The sequence below is a fragment of the Heterocephalus glaber genome, unplaced genomic scaffold (assembly GCF_053883595.1).
Source record: "Heterocephalus glaber isolate CG9 unplaced genomic scaffold, H.glaber_assembly_v1.0 deba00000122, whole genome shotgun sequence".
In the NCBI taxonomy this organism is placed as follows: domain Eukaryota; kingdom Metazoa; phylum Chordata; class Mammalia; order Rodentia; family Bathyergidae; genus Heterocephalus; species Heterocephalus glaber.
Window position 1 is genome coordinate 69322499 of NW_028258138.1, and position 23498 is coordinate 69345996.

The 23498-nt window shown below is 42.8% G+C and overlaps 1 protein-coding gene across 6 annotated transcripts in view; it reads right to left on the reverse strand.

Annotated features, from left to right (window-relative positions):
* The window catches only part of B4galt4 (beta-1,4-galactosyltransferase 4), a 40222-nt gene extending 25846 nt beyond the window's left edge, over nt 1-14376 (reverse strand). For 5 of the 6 annotated variants that reach the window (XR_015452882.1, XR_015452885.1, XR_015452884.1 and 2 more), the window contains exons 1-3: nt 14224-14353; nt 3814-4192; nt 418-650 (exon numbers count right to left, since the gene is read on the reverse strand). Coding sequence is in view for 3 of the 6 variants with exons in the window: in XM_087215853.1 (XP_087071979.1) it covers nt 418-650; nt 3814-4075 (495 nt within the window). In the remaining 3 variants the exon portion in view is untranslated. Of the gene's footprint in view, nt 1-417; nt 651-3813; nt 4193-14223 lie in introns of all 6 variants that reach the window. The other variant, XM_087215864.1, reaches the window with a different exon arrangement.
* Nucleotides 14377-23498: the final 9122 nt, after the last annotated feature.

Genomic DNA, 23498 nt, shown 5'->3' on the forward strand with positions numbered 1-23498 from the left:
GGAAGCATCAAGAGGGGCTAGTAGAGGGCTGGGGATTTAGCTCAGTGGTGCTGCCACCTGCCTCGAGAGCACAAAGTCCTGAGTTTAATCCCTGGTACCAAAAAAGGTGTGGGGGGGTGGCTAGTAGATCTCATGGGCAATCTTAGGGCAACATTGGCTAACACAGAAGGGCTTCAAAACCAGACTTCTTCCTGAGGCTCATTGTAGGGTGATAAAATTTACCAGAACTTGGTTCCATGACTCCATCCTCTGGGACAAGAATTTCCTCTGTTCCTTCCAAGGATAAGTAAGGTTAACAGAACTTTTTCTTCAATGACAGGTTGAGGTACCTTTTATATAAGATAGACAAAGGGTCATGTGACCTGGCCCCTCAGAGGGAGGGGTCAGCGCAGGGCCTCAGGGCTGCTCTGCACTCACCTGGTGGATGACGTAGATGCCATACTCCAGCTGCTGCCTCTGCAGGAAGGGGTGCAGATGTTCTAGCAGGTACATCAGATGTTTCTCTCTATTCCGGTGGGGAATGAGGATGGCAACCCGTTGCAAAGCCTTACATTCCTCAGGGTGATACCGGCCTCTGTAGACTGTGGGATTTTCTGCCTGTACTTCTTCCAGTGTGAGGTCTGGTTTGAAAATGAGCTTGCTCTGGCCCCCTACAATAAACCATCCATAAGTAGAAAATAGATGTCCTGGTGGTCCTGGTGCCTAGTAGAGATTAGCCCTAGAGCAAGACACTCCTCAAATTTGCTCTACCCTCATTTTTTCTCAAAATTCCAGAAGAGGGTATAATCTCTTAAAAGTCAAGAGCATTCATGGAATCAAGCACCTGAACAAGGCTCTGAAGGCAAAGCCTAAGACGGAAATAGAAGCAGAAGCCAGCCCCCTCTTTAACCTTGCACTGGCAGGTATATACAGCACAGCATTAAGTCTCCCATTGTGCCAGCGTGGCAGACATTCCCAGGTACAGCATTTGCTCAATGAGTCTGGAAGCAGCCTGACCAGATGAAACCCAAGACCATCATGCTACCCAATCCTGTGCAAGGCTTCAAATATCAGGCTGAAGTAACTGGCCCTCCTCTTGCGATGCGAATGAATGGTATGTACTAACTGATAAGCGAGGAGGGAGAGAGTTTTGTTAGGGAATTGAGCATTTCTTCCCACACATGCTTTTTTTTTTAACTCCACATATACTGGTCAGACTGTAAAGCCTCAAGCTGCTTGCAAATTGTGCTATCCCCTTCCAAGCAAAGCAGTCACAGGCCTTCCTACACATAAGTCATTCCTTGCTACCTGCGACAATCCCTAATCTGGCCATAGTTAAATCAGGCTCCAGGACCCAACAGCACCAAGAGTAAGTAATCATGTCCAGCCATCTGTGAGAACAGCCAGTGTATGAGAGCATTTCTGAACATCTGTGTGCAAGACATGAAGCCAGTAGTCAAACCCTGAGAACAAACAATAGGAAATGGAATTACATGCAAGAAATGCTACAAGAGCTGCTGCCAGGCTACTGAGTGGCCAAGGAATGAGGGGTGGACTTTAAGATGGCTTCCTGTGTGGCCAGATAACAAAATTCATCATTAACCTCACCATGTTGCCAATGACCTACCTACCTTAAGCTATCACCATTTATGTCATATTCTTAATTCAGTGTGTGCTCAGAATTATCCCCACCTATCCATTCCATTTAGGGGAGGGGGGTAACTGGGGATTGAACCCAGGCTTTTGCACTGAACTACATCCCCAGTCCCTCTCCACACTTTCTTTGGAGACAAGGCCTTGCTAAGTCTCTAATTTTTCCATGCTGGGCTCAAATTTGTGATCCTCCTGCCTCAGCCTCTCAGAGTGCCGAGATTACAGGCATATGCCACCATACCCAGCTCCATCTATTCTTTATGGAAGAATTTACTGTTTAAATATATTGTGAACATTTTGAGCAAGGGGGATCATGTAATCAGTTTACATATAATGACACATTTTCACATCTTGACTTGTATAACTTGTAAGTGGAATATACACTCAAGAATAATGCTTTGGCTTTTTCATGACTGACTAGAGGGAAGCAACATGCCGAGATGAATACAGTACGAGATTGTGATTCATTTGGGAAGGAGGATGCATGGACTGAAGGCCTGTGCCCCCCTCAATTCATATGTTGAACCCCCAACCCCTAATGTGATGGTATTTTCCAGACAATTAGGTTAAGGTAAGATCATCAGTGTGGAGCCTCCTTGTTGGAATTAATAGCCTTATAAAAAGACCAAGACACATGAAATCTCCATCTCATTCTGTGTTTGTGCACGCACATGCTCACATGTTTGCATACCAAGCAAAGGCCATGTGAGGCCATTACCAGTAAGAGGCCCTCCCAAGAGCCACACCGTGCTACACCCTGATCCTGGCCTCACAGAAGCCTCCAGAGCTCTAAGAAGCAAAGTCACAGTGTTTTGTCACAGCAGCCCAAGTGCACTAGGACAGAGGGTCTGCAGTGACTTGTGTGGCTAAGAAGAGCAGCCCAGCAAGAGCCCAGGGCCACCCTGCGGGCAGCTCCCTCAGTGTGTGGAGCCACAGCTACTGGCCAGGGAAGGGGTGCAGGGCAGAGCTGAGAAGCTTCATACCATGCACATCCAGCTTGTCCAGTGTCTCCTGGGGAGGAAAGGCAAACATGAGCCACATGCTGATACACCTGGGCACAGCAATAGGGGTGTTGGCGCAGGGAGCCTGAGATGAACTCTGAAGGGCAGTCCCAGATCCTCCCAGGAGATCTTAGCTACACTTCTGATGACAAAGCATGAATCCACCAGGCAGACATGGATTGAGGAAAGGGATTCTGGAAAGAGGGGTCAGTACAAGTCAGGCTCAAGGAGAGTATGGAGAAGGACAAGCACTCTGACGTTCTAAAGAAGGAAGACACGTGAGAAATAGCACAGAGTGGGGTCTTTTCCTCCCAAATGTATTGTGTTCACTAAAAGAAATTTATTATGAATTAAAGTTGAAAGGAAAGACATCAAAGGGGAATCAAAACACATGGGATATTTAAGAAACAAACACTGACGATGGCATTTAAAAACTTAGCACTGCCTCTGACACCATACTTCTGGACAAGAAGATGCCAGCAGCCTGAGTGTGCTTGCATTTCTCCACTTGCCAAGCCTTGAAAAAGCAAGCCCACTATTCCTAGGAGGATGGAAACACTTGAAATCGAGCCACAGGTAAATCAATGGGCCCTATTGTTGTATGCTGCTGGGATTCTAGTGACCAGATAATAAAACTGGGTATGTTTACATAATGGTATATCATACTTCAGTGAGACTGAGCAAAGTAAAACTGCACTCCAGAGATATAACAAGAATCATGCTTAACCAGAGAAGCCAAGCACAAGTGTACAGAACGTACGCTTCCAGTTTGTAAGGTTAAACACAGGAAGAATGGAGCTGGGCATGGTGGCACATAATCTCAGGCCGAGGCAAGAGGAGGTCCAGCTCAAGCCCAGCCTGGGCAACTTGGTGACTCAGCAAGACCCTGTCTCAAATTTAAAAATAAAAAAGGGCTGAGGATGTAGCTCAGGGCAGAAGACTTGGGTTCAATCCCCAGTATCACCAAAAACAGGAAAGAATCTAATGATCAGTGGTAGAGTCTTGAAGCCTGGGTAGTGACTGAAAGAAGCTTGGGGATTTGGGGGGCTCTAGTAAGATTCTCTTTCTTAATTTACATGCTGGTGACCCAGGTGGGCACACTTCAGATTTTGTTACCTGTGTTAAATAAAAAGTTTAAATAGTACTTTTAATAGATTTAAAAAAGAAGAAAACCACTTACTGAGGTTTGGAGACACTGAAGGACAATTGTCAAGCTCTGCTTTTTTCATGGATGCTTCACTGGTAGGCGTTTCCTCTTTCCCCAAAGCTACAACCTTCTTGGAACCAGCCACAAAGTCTTTTGCTTTGGGAATCTCTTGAATAGCACCCACGAAGTAGTTACTGGTGGCCCACCCAACCACTGTCAGGCACAAGGTAAAAAGCAACAGCAGGCGGAACTTGTAGGAAAGGTGGAAAAGCAGGTTGAAGCTCATGTCTTTCATTCTGTGAGTATGTAGGCAAGGAGGCTTCAGGTTAAACTTTACTGGCACAACCACAAACTTGATGACACCTGAAGGTGCAGCGCTTGCTCCTGTCCAGTCGTTCTGCTCCAATATTCTCTAAAAGGCAATCACAAAAGACTTCTTTAGAACAGAAATCCTGTCAGGAACTGATTTGTTTCAGCACAAACTGAAAACCTTCGCTAAGAGGAAGGGCAGCTTTCCCACTTAGGGTGTAGACATCAGAAACCAGAGATTTCACCTGTTCCCCAGCCACCTCCATGGCACAGCAGCTCTCTCTGGATGATGGATGCCACTTCCAGGTGCCACACAGAACAAAACAGCAAAAGAGAGAAGGAGAAACAGGAAACCGCCTTCATGTCTGAGCTAGCCACAGCCTGAATTGCAGCCCCAATGGCTCTCTGCCTCAGTTGCTCCTTCCTGAGCAGCTTAAAGAGAAAGTTAACAAAATGTGACCCTTGTTACAAAAGCATATTTGGATCCAAAGAGAAAATAAAGGAAAAGACCAAGCTCTTCTCCCTGTAAGTGCCAGAAAAACAAGGTCCTTGACAAAAGGGAATGAAAGGTCTATTGCTAATGATGGCCTGCCACAGGCCACATCCTGAGGGTGGACAGGGGCAGCGTGAGGGCAAGTAACACAAGACAGTCCCAACAGAGCTAGTCACTAATCTATGAGAAAAATGAAACTACAGAGCTGTGTTTAAGATCAGGTGTTTGTATTAGATAGAAACTATAGCTCCATCTTTTATCAGCCACATAACTTTGGGGCACTCACTTAAGTAAGCTTTAGCTTCTCATCTGTAAAATGGGGACAGAAACAGTACCGACCTGAAGAAGTTCCTGTGGGACTGTGCCTACCACACTGATATATGAAGTGTGGGCCTACCTTCTGACACACAGCACATGCCTACTAAATGATGGACTTCACCATTACTGGTTACTTTACCTTAAAGAGCCGAGTTTATGGATGGCCACACTAGTGGCTTCCTGGACCACTATTTTATTGTGCTGTTTGACAGTGTCAGTTGAAAAACTGCCATTTTGATTTCATGCTTCAACAGGACAAGGAGGGATAATATGAATTCACCTCTAAGAATTGCCTATGCCATTAGTTATTGTCATTGCTAACTGACAAAAATTCAGTTTTTAAGGCCACCTAGATGAGGGCCCAACCCAGACCACAGTCAATCCACTGGGTGGTGAAGACCACTTGGCAAGGCCTCCATGCCACAGCCAGCAACATCCTGACAACCTCTCTGTATAGGCCAAGCAAGCAGCTCCTCAAATTCTAAATATGTATCAGAAAAATGCAGAAAATGCTAATACCAGGGCTCAAATAGTTTCCCTAGTCAAATATATCATCAATCAAATGAGTAAAATGGAGACCAAAATATATTCTATGCTAAGTAATAACATGCAAACACAATTAATTACATATTAGATGAGGAAAACAGGAAGTGTGCTATAATTACAACTAAAGATATAGAATTAAGAGAAGTCTAGAAAAAATAAACCCAAAAGGGGACAATAGGGCCAGGGATTTAGCTCAGTGGTGCCGCTGCCTACCTCACAAGCACAAGGTCCTGAGTTCAATCCCTAGCACAAAAAAAAAAAAAAAAAGTGGACAATAATTGTGAGTAGAAATAAATTAGAAGTGGATTTTTTCTTTTGATTTCTTTCTCTTTTTTTTGGAGGCAGGATCTCATTAATGTTGCCTAGGCCCAAGCAATCCTGCTTTAAGCTCCCAAGTAACTGGAACTACAGGCAGCTGCCCCTGTGCCCAGCTCTTTACAGATTTTAATAACAGTTTTATATTACACCTAGATACTTTTATATTTATATTACATATTTCTATAGGTTGGATGTGGCTTAGCTCCCCAAAGGCCCATGGGCTGGAAACAGTCCCCAGTGTGGTGATGTTGAGAAGTGGTAGGATCCTTAAGATATCAGGCCTAGCTGGAATTGCTTAGGGCATCAGGAAGGGATTCAGGCAGTTTCTGTGGGATTCTGAGTTCATTCTTGACAGAGGGCTGTTTTAAAACAGTGGGCTCAGGGCTGGGCTGCAGCTTGTTGTGGAGCTCTAGCCTAGCATGCACCTGCACCAGAAAAAGGGAAGGGACTGGGCTGACCCTTCCTCCCCTCCAGCATGCTGCCTGCCATGGAATCCAGGCCCTCACACACACACACACACACACCACCACCACCACTGTGAGGCCATCTACCATGCGGTCCCCGCCAAAAGCCACACCTATTCCAGGGCCACGGCCTTAGTTTCCATGCCCTTGAACCACCAGAACAGTGAGCTACAGAAATCTCTGCTCTTTCTAAAATACTCTATAAAGTCCAGGTATTTTGTTATTGCAACAGAAAAGAAACTAATACATATATAGCTATATATATATATATGATACATACATAGTTTTATAAGTAGTCCTTTTATAATGAAAATAAAGTTGCTTTAAGTGAGAAGTGGGCAGGTGGTAATTATAACAAGCAAAAACAATCTTAGCCACCCTCAAGATAGTTTTATATTTATTAAAGGTTAGTATTTCAAAAATTTGGTTGTAGGTTAGTTTGAAGGAAACCTAGAAAACATCTCTCTCTAAACAGAACATTATCAGTAGAAATGGAGATTAGGTTTGGGTCAGACCACAAAAGAGACTATTTGACCCAAGAGGCAATGAAACGGTGGGGCCCATGCACGGGGTCCTGTGGCGGCACCCCAGCAAGTCCAGGGAGAAAGCAGTATTAACACCTACCACGAGCCCTTTCTCCAGTACCATACACTGGCTTAAGTCATTTGTATTAACATCCTGAATTCTCATCTGCACTCTTTCTTCCGGGAGGATCTGGGACTGCCCTTCAGAGTTCATCTCAGGCTCCCTGCGCCAACACCCCTATTGCTGTGCCCGGGTGTAACAGCATGTGGCTCATGTTTGCCTTTCCTCCCCAGGAGACACTGGACAAGCTGGATGTGCATGGCATGAAGCTTCTCAGCTCTGCCCTGCACCCCTTCCCTGGCCAGTAGCTGTGGCTCCACACACTGAGGGAGCTGCCCGCAGGGTGGCCCTGGGCTCTTGCTGGGCTGCTCTTCTTAGCCACACAAGTCACTGCAGACCCTCTGTCCTAGTGCACTTGGGCTGCTGTGACAAAACACTGTGACTTTGCTTCTTAGAGCTCTGGAGGCTTCTGTGAGGCCAGGATCAGGGTGTAGCACGGTGTGGCTCTTGGGAGGGCCTCTTACTGGTAATGGCCTCACATGGCCTTTGCTTGGTATGCAAACATGTGAGCATGTGCATGCACACACACAGAATGAGATGGAGATTTCATGTGTCTTGGTCTTTTTATAAGGCTATTAATTCCAACAAGGAGGCTCCACACTGATGATCTTACCTTAACCTAATTGTCTGGAAAATACCATCACATTGGGGGTTGGGGGTTCAACATAAGAACTGAGGGGAGCACAGGCATTCAATTCTCTATGAGGAAGAAATTTTATTTCCTTGACTATTATTAGACAAGAGGAAGAGAATGCAGTAGAGAGTGGTGAGTGAGAGAAGGTAATTAGGAGGGTGAATATGATCAAAATGTTATGCACATGTATGAAAATATCACATTGAAAACCAATATTTTATAAAATAGGGACTAATAAAAAAACATTTTTAGGGCCAAGGATTTAGCTCAGTGGTTCCAACGCCTGCCTCACAAGCACAAGCTCCCGAGTTCAATCCCATCTCATTCTGTGTGTGTGCACGCACATGCTCACATGTTTGCACACCAAGCAAAGGCCATGTGAGGCCATTACCAGTAAGAGGCCCTCCCAAGAGCCACATCATGCTACACCCTGATCCTGGCCTCACAGAAGCCTCCAGAGCTCTAAGAGCTTGTTCTCCCTCCTCCAGGGGACAGTGAGCCATCAGAGATTTGTTTTGTTTTGTTTGTTTTTGGAGACAGGGTATCACTGTATAATCCAGGTTGGCCTTGAACTCACTATGTAGCCCAGGCTGGCCTCAAATTCACAGTGAACCTCCTGCCTCAGCTTCCCAAATGCTGGGATTACAGGTGTGCACCACCACATCTGGCTCTACTTTTTGTGGATTTAATTGCAGGATGCTTAAATACTGGCCTTGAACTTCTTATATAAAAACTTCTTGGACAATTTAGAGTGGGAATCTTCTTTTCTAAGAGCTATTTATGGAAAGACAGCCCTCTGAAAGAATCACTGAGTTGAAGAAACTTATGATCATAAAATTACTGCAGTGGGGGAGGCATAACATAAAGAGATTTAAAAATCTACACTAGGCAAGGATACACGGGAAATCTCTGCTCAGTTTTGCTGTGAACTTAAAACAGCTCTAAAAAAATTTAAAAAGAAAAACCCTACCCAAGACATAAAGCCCTATGAACAGTCATAAACTAATATTACTGAACTTCACATATGTTATTTGTTCAAAGATAAGACATTTATCTAATAGCAAGGAACTTTGTTCATGATAACTTAATAATGAAGCTTTCATTGCTAATCCTACTGCTTGAAGATCAGTTAAAAGCAATTACTTACCCTGTAGAAGCCTAACTGTCCTCTTCAGAACCAAAGGCAGCGTGAAGAAAGTTCAACGCAAGGCTGTCTTGTTCTTGTGTGACCGGATAGAGCACTGCTTGGAGGTCTTAAAAACCATCTCCGGCCCTCCTGCCCCTACTCATCAGCTCAGTGACTGGAGCCAGCCCATTCAACCATGCTCAATATGTTTCCCTACCTATAAAATGCAGGGGACGAGCACCGTAATGTCATAACATTGTTATATGAATTTAATGACATCATAGGCACCCAAACACATCTGTTGCATTTCCAGAAACACAACTATTTATTGACTGGTTACAGCATTAGCCAAGACAAGGCTACATCTAGAATGATGTGGAAATACTGATACTTTTCATTTCTATTTCTCCATAATTTCCATTTTTCTTTCAATAAGTGTTACTTTTTATAACTAGAAAAATAATTGTTTTTTTCAAAGAAAGTTATTTTTACAGCAGACAACTCCTGGTTGGTGCTTAGGAAACTGCCATCAGATTTTATTAATATTTAAGTAATTGAGAGACCCTAAACTCTCACAATAGCCCCAGCGCTATTTTCTTATTCAATCAAGGCTGTCTTGAATGACAGAGTAATCATGACAGTATGGAAAAAATTTAAGCACCAAAGAAGTTATTTTAGGGGCATCTTTACCATCTTTTTCCTTTCTAGACATCTGCCCCAGAGTTAATTAAAAATTATCGTGTTTTTGTATTTTTTTTTCCTCTCTTCAATTCAACTAGTCTTTTCTGAGCACCTGCTATTTTTAAGCACAGGTTAGGCACCAGGGAGACAGAAAGGAAAATAAAGTATAGTCCTTGTCCTAAGAGTTTATTTCAGTCTTTCCCACATCTTAAGGTCTGCAATTTGTTTTCAAATACAAAGACCTCATTCTACCCCAAAGGAAAAGAAAGGGTTTGATGAAAGATCAGTAAAACACAGTATTAAAGATAGGTACCAGAGGGTCTTTCTCTCTACATTTGTGTAATGGTTGACATTTTCAATAATAATAACCTAACGAGGAAGAAAAGCTATAACAAAAAGTTAAATGGCATGAATGCTAAATGTCATTCTTGGAGAATCTCTGCAGAACCTCAAGTGTCACTCTACAAATATTTACTAAGCACTGAGGAGGAAGGACACAGACTTTATTCAGCACGCAGAGCACCAACTCAGCCTGTTGTTTCTGACGCAGTAGGCATGGTCTGTCCCCAGACACAAGGCCCTGGCTCCCTTGAGACTCCCAGGGCAGCACCAGTAGCAAGGCTGGTACCTGCTACTCCTTTTACTCGAAGTTTCTGGGAGATACACACACATTTCCACACATATTATTCTCCCTTCCTTTAGCCTCCCAATTGCAGCTCCATGGAGGCTTCTGAGTAATCACTGTCCTGGCCCTTGGACTATGAGAGGGAGGTGAGATGCAAATGCTGACAGCTACTTCCATGCACAAGTCCTTCAAACTTGAAGACCCGGCTCCTAATGGCCGAAACTGAAAGCATCTGAGCAACAAAACAATGATGGCACTGTTTCAACCCACAGAAGAAAGTGAATGTCCACAAGTCCATATTGATTTACATGATCAAATATACAAATGATTGAGAAATGGCAGCTTTTTCTTATAGGAAACTTCTAATTACTAATGAAGTGGAAATGGGAAAAAAATCACCATTAGGCAATCACCAGAGTAATAATTGTTACAGCTGAGATCCACCAATGGATGCTAAAATTAATAGATGAAAATTTGAAGGTAAATAGAATGTGCTTTGTAGCAAGGTATCTACAAAAAGAAATACAGTAGCTTTTTCTTTCTCTTCTTCTTACTCTTCTCCTTCCCCTTCCCCTCCTCCTTCCCCATGTGTGCCCGTGTGTGTGTGTGTGTGTGTGTGTGTGTGTTAGTTACTAAGACAGAACCCAGAGCCTTCACACTAAACTATATCCCCAGCCTTTTAAAAAATTTTTATTTTGAGCCAGGGTTTCACTAAGTCACTTAATTGCCCAGGTTGAGCTTGAATTTGTGAGTCTCTTGCCTCAGCCTTCCAGAGTGCTGGGTTTACAGGTGTGCGCCATCACATCCAGCTGAAAGGGTGACTCCAAGGAGAAGAAATCCAATAGTTATCAATTTAAGGACGTAATCAAGGTTAAATCACCAGTGATAAGGTCTACTGACCTCATAAACCTCTGATATGCCACACCAAGGGAAGAAAATCCCTTCTGTGGTCTATCGTGCCAAAATGCATAGCTTCATCACAAGCATGAGAAGACATCAGACAAACTCATTCCACAAAATAATGAATTGGTCCTCTTCATAAAGGTCAAACTGACTATGGCCATACCACCCTGAACACACCCAATCTCGTCTGTCAAAAAGGTCAAACTGTGAAAGACAAGGAAACTCTCAGAAGCACTTGTCAGAAAAGACTAAGGAGAAACAAAAAATATATGCAATCTGTGTGGTACTGGGGATTGAACCTATGCCCTCTGCACTGAGCTACATCCCTAGCCCTTTTATTATTATTATTATTATTATTATTATTATTATTATTATTATTTTGTTTTGACAGAGTCTCACTAAGTCTCTAAGTTACCCAGGCTGGACTCAAGCTTTCCATCCTCCTGCCTCAGCCTCCCATAGTGCTGGACTACCAGATTGCACCACCATGCCCAGATGCCACAACATTTAAATAAGACTAAAATTAGTTCAAAGTAAAAAGTTTAAATAAAAATAAAGTCAGACAGTATATCCCAAATCAACATAGAGGAGTAAATTAATTTTGAAAGAGAATCATCTGGGGTTTTTATTGCAGTTTTGGGGTTTGGGTTTTTTTTTGTTTTGTATTTCTAGTGCCTCAAACCAACCTGACACATAGAAGATGGGGTCTACCAGCAGGAGCTCATTTTCTGCAGATATCAGGGGGATATCACTGGCCCTAATATTTAAGAAGCTCTGAGATAATAGGGAAAAGACAGGGCTCAAAGTCACAAAGTGCTGAGTTCAAATGGCTTTGCCAAGTGATCCAATTTTTCTGGGTCTACTTGGCAATTTCCTTAAAAAGCATTTCCCAAAGTGCAGTTCCAAAAGTACCTTTATCACATGCACAGAGGAGTGCATTAGAAGTATAGATTTCCTGGGTCCCGCTCCAGAGCTAACAGGCGCAAACAGCTGAGTCTGAGCCTCAGGAAAGTGAAATTTTAACAAGTACCCAGGTGTATCTTAGATGCAGAGAAGTTTGAGAACAACTGAAATAGGACAGTCAGCCTGGAAAGTAATGTCCACTTCCTTCCGGTGTGGAAAAGCAGTAAGAAAATATGTGAAAATTAGTTCTTTAACTGCTTGTAAATAGCTTTTGCTTCCATCGTTTAGAAAGTAAGCAGACATGATATCCAAACTAATATTGCTAAAATAACCAAAAATTGAAAAGAATCCAAACAGGAATCTAGTTTAATTAATTATAGCACATCCATGTGACAGAACATACGCTTTCATTAATACTGTGTTTAAAAGAACTCAACTACATGGGAAAGTGCTCATGATGACTAAGTGGGAAAAAAAAAAAAAAAAAAAAAAATATATATATATATATATATATATATATATATATGGGATACTTGCCTAGCATGTACAAGGCCCCAAGTTCAACACCCAGTACTGGAAAAAAACTAAAATACAGTTCCATTTATGAAATATATGTGTGTATATCTTTCATATATAAAATGCCTGGCATCACTGATAAGCATCTCTAAATGAAAACATTAGGGATAGTTTTGTTTCTTCTGTAACTTCTATTTTCTAGCGGTTTTATGACCCAAAACAATGTTGTTTTCTGATAAAATGACTACATAGTTTTCCTTTAAAATTCAAAGGTAACACAATAGACAGGGATCATATTTTTTAGTTACATAAAGGTGGCAGCGATTCATTCATACAACCTTAAGGAAACCTGTTGTAAACACGCCCCAATCTCCAAGAAAAGCCTCTGAGTCTGTGAGTAAATTTCAAGGCAAGAGAACCCTGTGGTCTCTGCTTGGGATACCTATTTCTGGGCTCCGTGCCCAGAGGTTTTTATTTTGAAGGCCTGAGGTGGGGCCAAGAAATCTATATTTTTTAAAGGAATGCAGGTAATTCTGAGATAGGCAGTCAAATTTGGGAACCCACTGTTTATTGACGGCTTAAAAAAAAGACTAGAAAACCACAACGGACTTGCTTTGACTATTCCTATTCTGGATTTTAAAAACTTGAAGGGTACGGTCAGTTCTCACGCCATTTGCACGCATCTCTGGATAGTGCACACATTTTTGGCTCAGCTTAAAGTAGATTCAAAATACTTGTATCAAGGCTTTATAAAGTGTAACAACAAAGCCTGGTTTTATTGCCCTCCCTACTCACTTCCCCGCAGGTTACACAAACAGTTCCTCACAGTGATTCTCGGGAAGAAATGTTTTTAACCTTATTAAAGCCATTGATCGCTCTCAAAAATGCACAGGTCAAGTACTTGAGTTTTTGTAGTTTCAAGGGTCTAGGGTCTGCAGAGGCCAAATCTGCTCTATAAGACAAAAAATCCAAAATATGAATAAACACACTGTAATCAAGCATTTTCTCCCCCCACCCCACCCCCACCCCCCAGAGAGAGACAGTGGAGCACTCCCTGCAGGTGTCGGGAATAGTCCCCCATGCCAACACTTCCACCTGAACCTTCAGTCCTCTGCATTCCCACCTAAGACTCCTTCACTTTCTTGCATCTTCATATGTTCTTCTTTCTTTAAAAATTGGCTAATTAATTTTTAAAGAAAAAAAACAAACACTTCCCAATGCTCAAACTACCACCTTCTTCCTGCTCCGTTTCCTCGCCCGAGATCAGCCTGTGCCCTGGCCGCCTGCTTGCCCTTGGCCCCTGGAACTCTCCGGACAGCGCACACCCACCCTCCCGGGACAGCTGCTCCCTCCGCCACAAGCCGGGGCCTCTTCTCTGTTCCGATCTCCCTGGACCTTTCGTTTCTTCTTTCCCCCAGTTCTGGATCTAACAGTCCTTATCTAATGGACCGCAACACTAAGAAAGAAAGACTGACAGCCAGACTTATAAGCAGATGTCCAGAAGTCCGTTAAAACCCAAGTGATCCTTTCCCAGAAAGCTCAGAACTCGTCCTCCCCGGCCCTGTCAGAGATCAGAGGAAGGGGCTTTCACCAGCGACGCGCCCCAAGGGAGAGAGGGTCAGGCGGGGCTCCCAGATGGCGAGGCGGAGCGCGCCCCAGGAGCACCTCGGATCGTCCCCTCCCGGGCAGCATCTCGCCGCCCTCCCAGCCCAGCAGTGGCAGCGCCGCGGTGGGGCGCCAGCAACTGAACCGGACACCCCAGCCAGGCTGGGCTTCTGAAGGTCTCTGCCTGGCCCAGCCCTCGCAGAACAAGACCCCCCCCCCCTCGCCCCAGCCCAGGCCGCGCAGGCCCCGCGATCTCTCGGCTCCAGCCAGGAGACCCACCAAGTCCGGCGCCCAGCGCCCGAGTGCCGGCAACCTCGGGTCCTGGACGCCTGCGGACCCGAGGCCACGCGTACTCACCCTGGAGGCGGCTGCAGTTGGCAACCGAAGGAAAGGGAAGCGGCCTGCAGCGGCCTGGGAGACCGCCCGCTGCCCGCCCCGGTCCGCCTCAGAGGCGGCTACGGGGCGCGGGCCCCGCCTCCCGCCCGCCTGACTGGTCTGCCCAGCTCCCCCTCCGGTCTGAGCTGCGCGGTGGGACGACGCTGCCCCGGCGCTGGGTGGCGCCGGAGCACTTCTTGGTACTTGGCATCATCGGGTGATCAGAAAGCATTGTGCCAGTGCAGTAGGTGCTGGGCACGCCCCAAATTCCATCTCCATAAAGGCTCACAAAGCCCTAAGAGGAGATTGGAAATTTACCACTGTACAGGGTAGGGAGCTGATGCTTTAGAGGGTAGTAAAAATGCCTTACATCACTCCCGGTTTCTGCTTTCTCAAGTACCTAACCTACCGAACAGCCCGTCCTTTCCAATGTTACAGTACTATTGGGAGTATCAAATGAATGAATATTGAAAACCTCTAATTTATTTTAAAATATTACAGAAAGCCAAGACAGAATTGTGTTTCAGAATTAGAGTGAAAGCGTGGTGGGCTCTGCTTAGGCAGGCAGAAAAAAAATCAGGCTGACTTCTCCCTCCCAGAGCTCGCTCCTGCAAGTACGCGCTCCAAGAAGCCTCTACCTCACCCCAAAAGGAACCAACCATGGGAAAAGCCAGGGCTGAGGCCATTGAATGGGAGGTCTGCGGCCACACTGAGGCCACACGTCTATGAGGGCACTGTGATCCGGGATGGAAACAAGGAAATGGGAGCCTGAGCCTCCTGAGTGGAACCGAGACTGAAGAGCTCTGAAGAGGTCCCAAGTCCCCCGAGCTGTGAGTTATGGCGTGTGTCAGAAACAGTGGAAACCCTTCTGGAGAACGTGCTCTCAATGTAATCCCGTAGGGTTCAAGCCAATACAGGGGCACAATTTTTAAAAAAATCACCGAGTACAGGAGGCCACACAGGACTGACAGCAGAATTAATGCCCAACAGATTTAGACCCCCAAGGACACATTTTTAAAACAGACTTTTGGACTGGGGATTTAGCTCAGTGGCACCGCACCTGCCTCACAAACACAAGGTCCTGAGTTCAATCCCCGGTACCAAAAAAAAAAAAAAAAGACTTAACAAATCGAATTTAACATAGTTTATTTGAGCAAAGAAATCTTCATGAATCAGGCAGCACTTAAGGAGTACAGAGGAACAAGAGGCAGAAACTGCTTCAGGAAGTCCAGGCTGGGACCTGGAACAGCTTCACTTCCATTGTACTCCAGTTGTCCAAGAGGTCACAGGCAGCCCACATTCAGAGGAATGGGAAACATGCCCCCATTTCTCAGGGGAGAAATGTCCAGGTTGAGGCTATTTTTAATCTACCACACCACAGATATTTATTTCCCATTTTCTTCATAATATACTTTATAGCAATCTTTTCCCCATCTAACACCATACATAAAGGAGTCCCCCTGTGGGTCAAACTGTGCTTCTTCTATCCATGTGCTGAAGCCATAACCCCCAGTATCTCAGAATATGACTGTATTTGTACACCAGGGTCATAAATGTGGGTCCTATTCCAATATGGAAAACAGGATGACCATGTAAGAACACAGCAAGAGAGTAGCTGCCTGTAAGACAACGAGCAAAGCCTTAGCAAAACCAAGCCTGTTGGGGCCTGGGATTTAGCTCAGTGGTTTTGCCACCTACAGCTCAAGCACAAGGACCCGAGTTCAATCTCCGGTACAAAAAAAAAAAAAAAAAACAAGCCTGTTGACACCTTCAGCTTGAACTCCCAGCCTCCAGAATTGTAAGAAATAAATTTTGTCATTTGAGCCACATAATGGTTGGTGTTTTGTTTTGAGAACTGTAGCTGATACAGTCTGCTTTATTCTAAAAGTGTGTCATCTTTCCTTGTTTTTCATTACACCAACATTTGTGAAGAGTACAAGTCAATTATTTCATAGAATGTTCAATTTGGATTTGCCTGATTGTTTCCCATAATTAAATTCTAGTTGTGCTTTTTTGGCAGACTATGATAAAGGTGATATAACTTCAGAGCATCACTGCATGTGTGTTTTAGTTACTTTTCTCACTGCTAAGACATAATACCCAACACTCACAACTTCAAGGAAGACAGGTTTATTTTGACTCAGGTTTTCAGTCCATGGTCAACTGGCTCCAGGGCAGAAATGGCATGATGGAAGAGAAGGGCCTGGCAAAGGAAAATTGCTCACATCATGGCAGCCAGGAAGCAAAGAAAGAAAGAAGAAACTGGGGAGAGAAGAGGGAGACCTCCTGCTTAGAGCTCAATCACCTCATATACCCTCCTAGGTCATGCCCCCAGTGACCAGCCATACCACCCCTCATAATCTAATTATCTTCCAAATACACGAGGACTTGGGGGTTGTTATGGCTTGTATCTAAATGTCTCCTCAAAGCCTCATGTGGTCATAGATGGGGCTTTCCAGAGGTGGCTGGACCTAGAGTGTGTGATGCTGGGACTAAGGATGTGATGCTGAATTGACTCATGGTGCAATCCTAGGATTAAGGGTGCCCCACCCTGGGTGTTTGTGCTACCCTATGGTAGCCTGGCAGTAGCTTGGACAGAATATAAGGGACAGAAAGAGGGCTGCTGTTATTATTTGCTGCTTTTTTGCTACTTTGCTGATTTGCTACCTTCTGCTCACCATGAACTGTTTCTCTTCTGTGGTGCTCTTCTGCCATGCCACCCTGCCTTGGAGCCAGCCAACTATGAGCTGAAACTTCTGCAAATTGTGAGCTACAACGAACCTTTCTTCTTTTAACTTTGGGTGGCAAGTATTTTGTCTGAGCAACACGAAAAGTAACCAGGACAGGGGCCATCTAGATCTAACATTCTGCCCCTGGCCCTCAGAAGATTCACATGCATCTCCTTATACAAAATCCAGTTAGTCTATTTCTAAGAGTCACCAAAGTTTTAACAGTTCCAGCATTGCTGAAAGGTCCAAGTTCAAAGTCTCCTCTGAGGCCCAAGGCAAACTCTTAACTGCAAGCTCCTATAAAAATCAAAAAGAAAGTTAAACACTGCTGACATACAATGGCATGAGGTAAACATTCCTGTTTTAAAAGAGAGAAATAGGGAGATAGAAAGGAATGGGACCAAAGCAGGATAGAAACTCAGCAAGGCAAACATTAAATCCTATACCTCTATGTTCAGAAATTGGCCCATTGTTGTAGAGAGATGTGAACTCCAAATGGCTTAGGCAGTCCTGTCCCTATGCATTGCCAGTTTCAGCCCTCACAATCTCTCTCTTGGAGTGGTTTTGCTCACTGCCTGTGACTTTCTTCAGTCAGTTCACATTCCTGACTTCTCCAACTAGCTGGCATTTCTACTGCACTTTTGGATTCAGTCACAACTTCATGCACTGCCCTCTCAGGAGCACACTGCTTCACCTCCCAAGCCTTCTTCTGAAACCCAGATAGAAGCCTCCATGATCCAGTATTTTTGTACTCTGCATGTCTGTAAAACCAGCACCATGTGGATGACACCAGTCTGTCACCAGCTCAAGATGGCCACACCCATTGCATCATTGCTACAGAGACCTCTGAGTGCCTGGATGGGTGAGCACTGCAAACTGAATCCTGGGCAATTTGTTCCTTAGGTGATCCTTCTGGAGCAAGGTGCCCTGGGATTCTCTTCTCAATTGAAAGCTTTACAGCATTGCATCCTCAAGCCATCACTGGGTTTCTAAAGTGTGCTCAAGTCATCTTTCCTATTGTCCTAACACAAAGTACTTGGCTTCTTTTTAATGGTAATCTTTTCCAGCAACCAACCTGTACTGGGCCAAGGCTTTACAGGTGCTGACTTTATAGTTCCTTTCTGGCCACCAGAAAAAATTTTCAAATTATCCCATTCTCCTTTTTGATTCTGCTTCTGACAATAGGTATAGCTAAAAGCTGCCAGCAATATCCATGCCACAGCCTCAGCACTGGGCTGCCTTGACATTTCCTCTGCCAGATTAATTAGTCTACCATCTTTAATCTCATTCTCCTGCTAAGTCCCAGGACATTAATAAAATGTAGATCAATGTTCTACCCAAGAATAATATACGTGGTGTTGAGGAAGAGGAGGAGGAGGACTTAGAGATACAGAAAATATCTTTAAAGACCCCAATTGAACTCATAGAGATGAAAATTAAGATGCATAATGTTATAGTTTAGATCTAGATTGGCCCCCAAAGCTTCATGTGTTTGGAAGGCAATTGGATTATGGAGGTGGTATAGCTGGCTTGCTGGAGGGATCTGGTCAGAGGAGCTGGACCACTGAGAGCATGGCCTAAGAGGGTTTATCTTCCTCCCCAGCTCTTTTCCAACTCCACACACACAAAGCAAGCCTAAAGAAGGCTGGTAGCTCCAGTGGTAAACAATGGGCTGGTAGTGGTAGCTCTAGGAAAAGCTCATGGTGATTGATTATAGGCTGCAAACACAATGTGAGGTTTTATTCTGATAGTAACTCCTTTCCTCTGCATAGCAGGATAACTTTTGAAAGGAAATCTACTGCAATGCTTTCCACATTTAGAAATGGTATAATCAGGAGCGATTTTGAGAAGAGGTTTAGTGTTTAAGACTAAAGAGCTACTCCAGAGAATTGGAAGTTACAGAACAACCACAATTCAGGGTCTTTGGATCATCCTACTGCAATGATTGGGTGGTAGGTGATCTTAGGAGACAGTCACAGAGAGGCTGAAGACGAGTCATGGACTCACTGAGAAGATGAAGCAGAGGTGAGTTCAGACTGTGAGAGACACAGTGTCCCACCCTCTGGGGTAAGAAGCCAGGCCAATCAAATGTAATTTTCTGAGGGAACTGGGTCTTAAACTGCTGGGATTGAGTCCAAGGGACTCCTTGACTCTGCTCACTGCCTCCTTCAAGTAGAACATAGTGGTCTGTTTTCATTCTCCACCCACCAGCATGATCAGTGATATGCCTCTGCTTGGACATTTGCCATGTCTGGGAGAGTATGGACAGAGAGCCCTTTGGAGATAGTAGGGTACCCTCAAGCCATAGGCAACAAAGCTGCTCGGGGCTTGAGGTGCATAGAAGGGCACAGACAAACACTAAAAGCCTCTGGAGTGAATACATATTTGAGGTAGACAACATAAAGCAGGAAAAGCAAGGCAAGAATCAGCATTCATGCAACAAAATCTGGTGCATACATACAGTAGGCTGAGTCAATATCCCTCCTCATATCTGTTGGATTCCAGTCCTACAGGTCCTAGAAAGAAACTACCCAGCAAAACATCCCAGTGTATATAGATTTTTTTAAACTCATTTCTTGTTTCCTTTGTTTGATTTTGGGCTATGTTTGTTTGTTTGGATCCTTTTTTTCTTTTCTTTTCTTTTTTTATTCTATTTTTTTTCTTTTTCTTATTTTTTTCTATTACTTTTACCTACTTCTATTTACTTTTTAAAAATTCTTTAATTGGACTTTTCATCTCACCTCTCTTCTTCATTTTCTTTTCTTTTGCTCTTTTCTAAAATTTGCGTCTTCCATTTTCCATTTCCCAACCCCCTAAGCTTTCATTATTATTACTATTAACCTTTATTAATTTTAAAATTTTTAGCTTACTCTTATTATTGCTGGTTTCTAGTAGGAAGGGCAGTATATTTGTTCCTGTCAATGGGACTTTGCTGTATGTCAGTATCTCATTTTTCATTTGTGTCTATATTATTACTGCTGCTTTCTTTTCTATTCTTAAGGGTGATATAATTCTTGCTTTTAATTGGCTTTTACTGTTTGCCAATAGCTAGTATGTCTTTCTTTCATCAACATTACTGTAGAACATTTTCTCTTCTCTGAATGGTGCCAGAAATCAAGGTTTCAAAAGAATGCTGGACACTAAAAAAGAATCCTCAAATAAAAATGGAAGCAATAGCCACCAGAACAAGTGAAAATTCTTAATATAGAAGCACAAGAAGTATGAAAAACAAGGCACTATGACACCTCCAAGTGTCCATAATTTGTTACTAACTGAATGCAAAGATATCTAAGGGGATGAAATGCCAGATAAATAATTAGAGACTGGTTTAGAAAATAATTAATGACTTCAAAGAGGATATAAATAAACAGATGAATGAATTAAGGAAGGTAATGCAGAATATAAAGAAGCTATTCAACATAGAAAGATTCTGAAGATGAACCAAACAGAAATTCTGTAAATAAAAAGCACAATAAGTCCCATAAAAAAAAACTCATTGGAAAGCCATACCAATAGACAATAACATGCAGATGAGAAAATTTCAAAAGATAAGGTTGAGGAATCAGTACATGAAGACACTAATAAAGAAAAAAAAAGAAAGTATGAACAAAACATCTAAGTACATTGGGAAATAGATAAAAGACAAAATTTATGAATTTTTGGTGTATAAGAGAGTGCCAAGGCACAGACTAGTCACATAAGAAAATCAAAACTTCCCAAAACTTCTCAAATCTCAAAAAAAGATATAGATATCCAAGTACAGGAGGCATTTAGAACTCCAACAGGTATAACCAGAAAAGAACCTCATATATAGTATGGCAAAAGTACAAACCAAGAAAATAATATTGAAAGCCGAATGGGAAAAATGCCAAGTCATGTACAGACAAAAACTCAATAACTTCAGACTTCTCTGTAGAAACCCTGAAGACCAGGAAAACATGGAATGATGTATTTCAAGCCCTGAGGGAAAATAACTGCCTAGATTATATATCCAGCAAAGCTATCCTTCAAAACTGAGGAAGAGAGAGAGAAGCTGAGCCAGTCCCAGCACCCGGAAGGAAGCTCCCCCACTGCCATTCCATGCTCCTAGTGCAGAGAAGGGCAGAGAAGCTGAGCCAGTCCCAGCACCTGGAAGGAAGCTCCCCCTCTGCCATTCCATGCTCCTAGGGAAAAGAAGGGCAGAGAAAGTGAGGCAGTCCCGGCACCTAGAAGGAAGCTCCCCTGCCGCTATTCCACACTCCTAGGGCAGAGAAGGTGAGCCAGTCCCAGTACCCGGAAGGAAGCTTGCCCACTGCCATTCCATGCTCCTAGGGCAGAGAAGGTGAGCTGGGCGGGTTCCAGAAGCACCCCGCCAACCCGTGGAAATGAGAAGACATGTAAACAAGCCTCAAAAACAGACTTCCAGATCACCTACAGCAACCCCAAAGGGAAACAAGATGGAACAATCTGATACTCAACCACCTGGTCTCTCTGAACTGGCAACTAAAGAGGATCTGGGAAAAATGAAATCAGAAATAATTACTCAGATAACAACAAAGATTTTGCTCATAGTGCAAGACATGATTAATAAATCTAGAGAGGACACAGATAAAAAAATAGAGGAGCTGAGAAACATGATGGAATCCCAACATAGGAAACAAGTGGAATCCATAAAACAGATGCAAATAGATTTCCAGGAGATTAAAAACTCCATCAAAAGTCTGCGCAACAGAATGAACCAATGTGAGGATGGAATTTCAGATATAGAAGATAAGATTGCAATTAGTGACCAGGAAAAGAAAAATTGCTTTAAAATTGTAAGGGAACATGAGAAATCAATCCAGCAGCTGCTAGACGATGCAAAGAAAAATAACATAAGACTAATTGGAGTCAATGAAGAAAGAGAAGGGAGTGCAGATGACATAAAAAAACTGTTCACAGAAGTAATAGCAGAAAACTTCCCAAGCAGGGGAAAAGAACTTGACATACAGATAAGTGAGGCATATAGGACTCCAGCTAGCCTTGATCAAAAAACATCTACCTATAGGCATATAATAGTTAGGATTCCAGAAATCCAACAAAAGAACAAAATTCTACAAGCAATTAGAGAAAAGAAACAAATCACATACAAAGGAAAGCCCATCAGAATCACAGAAGATTTCTCAATGCAAACTCTCAAGGCAAGAAGAGCTTGGAGTGGCGTATTTCAAGCCCTAAGGGAAAACAGCCTCCAACCCAGATTGATGTACCCTGCAAAACTATCTTTCAAAATTCATGAAGAAATAAGATACTTTCATGATAAAGAGCACCTCAGGAACTTCATGAATACCAAACCGGCACTCCAAAAGATTTTAGACAGTATCCTAGGAAAAGACAATGAGGATCACAACCTCAGGAAGCCCAGCACAATGAATCCATTGGGTGTGACAAATTAAATGCAAAGGGGGAGAATCCAACAAAAAGAAAAAGTCATGACAAGGCTTTTCAAACTTTTAACTTCATCTCCCTAATGAGTATATAATTCAATCTTGTTATTGTACTGATTAGTATTTTTCTGATTCTAGAGTTGCACACCTTTTCTTGTGCTGTACTGGTTATTTATCATCTTCTTGTGTATACTTTTTAATTGGGTTGTCTATTAATGAGCTGTAAGAGTTCTTTATATATTCTGGTCATAGGTTATATGCATTGTAAATATGGTCTGTTTAAGGACTACTTTTCATTTTAATGATGTCATTTAAAGTTCTAAATTTTGATGGAATCTCATTTATCAATTTTTTTCTTTTATATATCATGTTTTTTGTATCCTAGGAAGTTCTTGCCTACCCTAAATTCATAAAAATTTTCCCTTATAATTTCTTCTTAAAGTTTTATATTTTTAGGCTTTCATATTTAGGTTCATAGATCCCTTCAAGCTATTTTTATGTATGGAAATAAGGGGTTGAGGTTAATTTTTTATATACAGATACCAGGTGTTCTAGTGCCATTTGCTGAAAACACTTTCTCTTCCTCAGCTCTTGAATTGAGTTTATATTCTATAAAATGCCTAATGTTAAATAATCTTTCAAAACTCAGTGGACCATACATGTGTGGTTCTATTTCTAGATTCTCTGCTTTATTCCAATGATCTATATGTCTTTCCTTACACCAACACTGCCTTGATTACTGTAGCTTTAGAAGAAATCTTAAAATTAGGTACTAAACATCTTCCAACACTGTTTTTTTTTTTCAACTTTTCTAGGTCCTTTGTTCTCCTACATAACTTTTAAATTTCAATATCCAATTTTTCATTTATAGCAAGTATACATAGACCTGAATTTTTATATATACCTTGTGTTTTCTAATCCTGCTAAATTCAAGTACAAGTTCTAGGGGCTCCTAGGGATTTCTTAGTATTTTCTCTGTAGATGATCATTTCTTCTACATATAAAGATTTTGCTTCTACCTTGCCAATCCTATCCTAATTGTGTCATTTTATTGCCAGACTATTTTGGTTGGGCCTAGGTTTCAAAGTTTAATGGAGAGATAAAGAGTAAGCAAATCTGCCCT